The 7,219-nt window shown below is 36.6% G+C and overlaps 1 protein-coding gene across 1 annotated transcript in view; it reads left to right on the plus strand.

The window, feature by feature from the left end:
* The window catches only part of LOC114659160 (scinderin-like), a 41,279-nt gene extending 34,493 nt beyond the window's left edge, over positions 1 to 6,786 (plus strand). The window contains exon 17 of the mRNA XM_028811451.2: positions 5,895 to 6,786. Within this exon, the coding sequence (XP_028667284.2) occupies positions 5,895 to 6,055 (161 nt within the window). The 3' untranslated portion in view covers positions 6,056 to 6,786. The remainder of the gene's footprint in view (positions 1 to 5,894) is intronic.
* Positions 6,787 to 7,219: the final 433 nt, after the last annotated feature.

Consider the following 7,219-nt stretch of genomic DNA (forward strand, 5'->3'; position numbering starts at 1 on the left):
TACTCATAAAGGATGGATGTCTGTGTAAATAATATCATAAGCCAACTGTTTAAAGTCCAAAAAAGATCATAGTGCTTTTAAATTGATGTATTCTCTTTTCTTAAAGGCATGAATAATTTTTCAGATGTTATTCATGCGCCTTTTAAACTGAATGCCTACATTTCAATGTGCTTTTTACATACCTATCCTTTTTATAAATTGGATTATGAAATGATTTTAAAACTGCCATGGAAGAAAATAAATTACTCATGTAAGTATTTTCTTTTACATTGTGGTCCACTTGCTCAAGTACTTTTTATGTCCATCCATCAATTTTCTAACAGGTGGTATAATTCAAAGACAGGGGAAGAGCATGCCTATGACAACACTGGACTAAAGGTGGAAACCAAACCTAGATGGGGTACAAATCCATCACAGGATACATTCACATGTGCACCCACACTCATTCACACAAGGCTTATTTAGATATGCCAGATGCAATTACAACATATGCAATATTTTCTCTGAGGGTGTTGATGGAGAAGTATAGAGAAGGCCAGAAGGAGTTGCATTGTGTCTTTGTGGACCTGGACAAAGCATATGACAGGGTGCCTCGACAGGAGTTGTGGTATTGTATGAGGAAGTTGGGAGTGGCAGAGAAGTACATAAGAGTTGTACAGGATATGTACGAGGGAAGTGTGACAGTGATGAGGATTGCAGTAGGAGTGATGGATGCAGTCAACGTGAAAGTGGGATTACATCAGGGATCGGCTCTGAGCCCTTTCTTATTTGCAGTTTTCATCGACAGGTTGACAGACGAGATTAGACAGGAGTCCCCGTGGACTATGATGTTTGCTGATGACATTGTGATCTGTAGCGAGAGTAGGGAGCAGGTTGAGGAGACCCTGGAGAGGTGGAGATATGCTCTGGAGAGGAGAGGAATGAAGGTCAGTAGGAACAAGACAGAATACATGTGTGTAAATGAGAGGAGGTCAGTGGAATAGTGAGGATGCAGGGAGTAGAGTTTGTGAAGATGGATGAGTTTAAATACTTGGGATCAACAGTACAGAGTAATGGGGATTGTGGAAGAGAGGTGAAGAAGAGAGTGCAGGCAGGGTGGAATGGGTGGAGAAGATTGTCAGGTGTAATTTGTGACAGACGGGTATCAGCAAGAGTGAAAGGGAAGGTCTACGGGACGGTAGTGAGACCAGATATGTTATATGGGTTGGAGACGGTGGCACTGACCAGAAAGCAGGAGACAGAGGTGGAGGTGGCAGAGTTAAAGATGCTAAGATTTGCATTGGGCATGACGAGGATGGACAGGATTAGAAATGAGGACATTAGACGGTCAGCTCAGGTTGGATGGTTGGGAGACAAAGTCAGAGAGGCGAGATTTTGTTGGTTTGGACATGTGCAGCTGAGAGATGCTGGGTATATTGAGAAAAGGATGTTAAAGATAGAGCTACCAGGCAAGAGGGAAAGAAGAAGGCCAAAGAGAAGATCTATGGATGTGGTGAGAGAGGACATGCAGATGATGGGTGTGACAGAGCAAGATGCAGAGGATAGGAAGATATGGTAAAAGATGGGAGCAGCTGAAAAAAGAAGAAAAAGATAACTTAATATGCATCTTAGTTAGTTAGTGGCTTTATTTGCTGTGTGCCAACAGGATGTCATATTTCTTAAAGACATATGCCTTCAGGAAAAGAAGCAACGCAGGTTGTCATACTTACAATAGCCTATACCAGTTGTTTTCAGGTTCGGTGCTGAGAAACTGCCCATGACTGCAGGATTTTGTTCCAGTCAATTTTACAATCAGGGCATTTTTTCTTACTTTTAATTCATCTCATTGTTTAGTTATCTTGCCTATGTGTATTTCTAGGAAATTTGTGAATATTTGTATTATTTGCCATAGCTTTAAGTGCTTACTTTTTAATTTACCCTTTTCAGTAAAGTTTGCTTTCTTAATTGTATCCACATACCGATGATTAGCAATGAGAAATGCAGACAGAGGTGCAAACGATATTGAATGTTAATGGGGAACAATTAGTACACTGCTGTGTTAACTTGTCTGCTCTTCAAGAAACACTTCCTACAGAGAAACAAAGAAATAAGTATGGCATTGAAGCAATTGCTCTTTTTAGCTTTGTCAGTGTTTGGATACAGAAGAAAATGGCAAAAGAGATTTGAGCATTTCAAATTTTGCCAAAAATAAAAATATTTCATCTTTTCTTAGAATAAGAAAATAAAAAGGGCAGGTCACAAAACAGTGGGATCAGTTAAAACTAAGAATGATACACTGATCGTGAGATTTGTTAGAATAAAAACCTGCAGCCACAGAGGTCTCCTAGGACTGAACTTGGAAGTGACTATTCTATACAATGTGCATTTCCCAGCTGCAGAACAACATAAACATTACTGGGATGTAGCTTGAAAACTGATGAAGATGTAGGGAGGATGTGCAAATTGTACACAGGCAGTGACCTGGAATCTAAACGCAAGAGCTGTGAGGCAGTATCTCTTAACCACTGTGCCACCGGCAGTTTTTATATTACATTTTTTATTTAATATTATTGCCAATTATTGTTTCAACATTTGTAATCTGCATCATGTAAAATGCATAACATGCTATATTCTACACAGACAAGTTGTGGCTTTTAACTATGTGATATGATCCCATTTTCTTTGAGTATTCGATTAACATTTTTTTACTTTTGAATGCTATTTTTCTTATCAAGAGTTTTTTGGGTTTTTTTTACATTTCAGCTTCAAATTGGTTTTGAAGACAGATTAACCTGAGTTGTTACAGATTTTCTTCTTTATTCTTTGGTATGCTTAATTTAGCAGTTGGTTTGGAAAGTTACTGGTCCAGCCATCATTGGTGATGTTTTAGCTAGTGTTAGTCAGTGTAGAGAGACTAAAACATTTTTCCTCAAATAAACAGATGAACAGATCAGTTAAATCTTTATTGTTCCAGGTTACCAGGAATTTCATTATCAATGCTGCTTCCAGTCCAATAGTTTATTTGCTTCATACTAAAATACCCTATGGACTTTGTTTTTTTTTGTTTTGTTTTGTTTTTGTTTTGTTTTTTTATAATTCCTTATTAGAAATTCAAGGCAATAATCTCTGATAGTGCCTACAATCTTCACAGACAGATTCAAGACTTTTTTTAGTACTGTTGAGCCAGGGTTGTCAAGTTTATTTGTTGTCTATTTAATTTTTGTTATTGTTTATACATCCATCCATCCATCCATTTTCCAACCCGCTGAATCCATTATTGGGTATATTCTGGTTTTAATTCTGGTTTTAGTTTTGTCTTTATATTTTTGTAATTTTAACATTTGTTTTGCTTCTGTGTTTCTGTGGAGTGTTGTTTGTGATATGTCCTGTTTCCTTTATGTAGATCCCAAGGAGGTATGGCCACCTAAATGTGAAGCTGGGGTTATGGGCACAGCTGTACTTAAGGCAAAACTTTTGAGTATTAAGATGTTCAGCCTTGTTTTGTCTTGATAGAGTACTATATTACTCTACTTTCCCCTATTGTATTATTAATATGTAGCCTTTGTCAGAACACCTCAAATCTCACAGACTTTCCACTGTTTATAAGGTATTATAGTATACAACTTCTTCACACCTTCCCTTCTACATCTAAAACCTTAGGCAATTAGGTGTAGTAAAAGACAAGCAAGAGTTAAATTACAATTTAAACAATGTAGTATTGGTAATATTCATAAATAATAACAATATGCAAAGTACATTTGAATATTGGCAACCATACAACCTGATTAAATGGTGATGTGTAGTTTCAGGCAGAACACAGACTTATTAGTTACTTAAAATGTCTCTAGTTCATTTGTGGTCAGCTTTCAGCCACATGTCTGTTCAATATGGCTGCCGAGCTGTGCTCTCCATTGTGTTGTCCTTTCAGTTCATCAGTTTGGTAAGAGATGCTTCTTCATCAGATGTTAGTAAGAGAGAGAGTGTGAGGTTAAGCAAGTAAATTTATAGATTTTCTGTCCAACCCCTAGAGCCAATAGGACGTCATGGTACTTAAAAGCTTTTGATACAAGCCAATTCCAAACAGCCATACTTCAGACCAATGGGGGAATAGAACATCTTAACACTTGCCATGCCCCCAAAACCATTTGTTGAGGTAAAGCTTGGCAGTTAGGCAACCTGGCTTTGTGTGGGGAATGAGAGAGAGACTCTAGCAGAGAAACATTTGTTTCAAGCACTTCCCCCAACTCTGTCGTCCTAAAGGGGGGGGGGGACATGAATGCTTCTCACTAATGTAACACTAAATTACATTGCTTTGCTTAAATTACAAATAAAGACATACAAAATATTTCTCAACTTATATGCAGAATCTCTCATCACAACAAGCATAAATGTTGTGTTTGTGGTTTGTTCTTGATTCTTACTTTTTTGTACTCATTTAGATCTTTTGACTTTTGATCCCTGCTTTTGCTTTAAGGTACTGAGAACTGGATGTTGTATTGGATTTGGTTGCCTTAGGCTTTGGCTTTTGGGTAAAATCCAATTTCTGCTTGTCGTGAACTTGGGAGTTCCTTCAAACAAAGTTCCAAAAAAGTGTTGCAAAAAAGCCCCACAAATGTAAATATCCATCAGCCAGCTTGTATGACAAAAGGGCAAACAAAGATGTTTTAGAAAATATAAGATTTATTGTCAAAAATGTTTTGCAATACAAAAAGCTCCAAGGAGCACAGAAGGACCAGGAGGAGTTGCTGTAGCACAATAGGCACTTTACTGGTGAAGAAGTTCCAAAAGAGGCAGAGAAACAAATCTCAGTAATAATCACAAAGAACTCACCAACACCCATCTCATACAATGTACTGCAGGAAACTGTGTGTTCCCTCAGCCTTTGTAGGGTTGAGGGCAATCGCTTGATGGAGGTGGGCAGCTGTCCTTGCCTCTTGGGAGACCACCCACATAATACATGGAACACAACAGAACAAGCGTGGACAGTTAGAAATGAAATAATACACAAAAATAATAAAAATCAAAGTATAATGCAATTAATTAAAATAAATGATAATATTAATACAAATAGATGAATCATACATGAGCAAGAAAGACATAAAAAAGAAATTTGAACGCTGCTCCTTTTTGCCTTGCCTTCAGTTATTGTGATCCTGTGGAAACTTCTTAATAAATCTTTAGATATACACTTGGAGGGTTTTGTTTGGATCACAAGTTTTTATGTTTTTCCTCTTCTCTGTTTTTGTGGACATTTTGAGACATTTTTAAATTTAAGAGTTTTAGCCCCATTTTGGACCTGTGCAGACTTAAATACTCCCTTTTGAGTTTGGGCCTTGGCTGCCTGGGGTGAGGACAATCCAGGAGGGTCCTGACATGAAATGAGGGCAAGTCTAGCCTTTTATGGTTTTTTTGGAAGTCTTTCCCTGTTTTTGAGCTTTTACATGAAAGATTTAATAACATTTTTAAATGTATTTCCTATTTATTGTCACTTGACTAGACATGAGCACTCAGCTCCATGCTTCATCTTTTTTTCATCGGCATGTCACACATGTTCAAGCCAGAAATTTTGAGTGCCAGTAATTAACACGTTAAACTTGATCACTTCTGCCTCTTTTTAACTAATAGTCATTAATATTGTAGCATATTGCACAATATATTTTTTGTACCCATCACAGTATTTGTGTACATATTTTTTGACATCAAGCCCAAGCCAGGTAAATACTATAACCTAATTTTTTCAGATGGCATTTTAATTTTTATAGTACTTTAAGTCTGGTTTAAGGGGAAGACAAATTACTTAATAATGTGTGGACAGCAGTTAGTTGTAGCCACCTACCAATTTGACAATGGAATACACTTTCTGTTCCTGCTATTAATTTCTGCATTTATTGTTTCTTCTTTTCTTTTTACTTTAGCCAAGGGTTACATTGATTCAGACCCTTCTGGAAGAAAAGGAACCCCAATTGTCACAATCCGGCAAGCACATGAGCCTCCAACTTTCACTGGCTGGTTTATGGCTTGGGACCCCCAATTGTTCAATGTGGATCACCTTGAGAAAGTGAAGGCCTCATTTTAAATGTTGTGCAAAAATGTGTTTTTCTCCACAGCAGAAAATGTACGAGTGTATTATTACAATGGGCTTTTTTTTAGACAGCTTGTAATAGGTAGCTAGACAAATAATATAATCAAGTGCCAAGTTTTTCAACCTACCAAGTGGATGAGATGGAGTGAATTATAAAATAAGCAGTAGAATGGTGTGCGGACATAGTCCGACCTTTAATGAAAGTAAGTGTCACTCTAAAATATTTGCTGTTAAAAATATATAATGACATTTTGTTTTTAAATTAAATGTGGATTTTTCTTCTTTAGATTAAAAATCTTAAGTATTTTTATGACAAAGATTTTAGTTTACCACTATATTTTATATTTTGAGCAAAATACAATGCACAATAAATGCCAGTTAATTATAATTGATCCACTACCTGATACATTTGTTCATTTTAATTCAAAGCAATTAAAAACAAAACTTGTGCCCACATTTGTTTTTGCACATTTTCAAATTTAGAAGAAAAAAAAAAACAAAGTACACTCTGTACAGGTAGGACGTGTCTGCTTTAAAAGCTCATGGAGAATTCAAGATTTCTCCATCCTCTGGTGTGCAGCTTCATTCATTTTCAAGAGCAGTAATATGCAGACTCTCTTAATGCCATTAGCCAAATAAAGGTTTAACAATAATGCATTACAGATTTATTGTGACTCACGATTGTAGCCATGGTTGGCTTTAATAAAAGACAGTTTTCTTTTTTGGAATGTCTTTTATTCAAAGAATGAAGTCTGTCAACTTTTTTCTGCTATCTGCATTCATCTCTGCAAATAAAACAGTATAAGGGGAAATGTCTGTGATTATTCAGAACACAATAATCTATTACGATTGTGTCAGTACTTTTATTCCTGTTACAACACATATCTGAATAAGGCTTTGCTATGATGAAAACATGAGCATAGCTTTAATGGAATTAACCGCAAGCGTATTTAGCATCTATAATAGTAGAGAGTTCATTTGAATTTACTGCAGTCTTACCATTACTTAACTACCTTGAGCAGGGCAGCCTTGGAATCTAATGTAAGCACTCAAGAACGCTAAATTGTAACGTGAACGCACGCTAATCCTAATATAGTCTACTAGGCATTTCACTGTGGGTAGCAGCCAATACTAAATTCTCTGACATAATTCTAAATT

Source organism: Erpetoichthys calabaricus, chromosome 10 (assembly GCF_900747795.2).
Source record: "Erpetoichthys calabaricus chromosome 10, fErpCal1.3, whole genome shotgun sequence".
Lineage (NCBI taxonomy): Eukaryota > Metazoa > Chordata > Cladistia > Polypteriformes > Polypteridae > Erpetoichthys > Erpetoichthys calabaricus.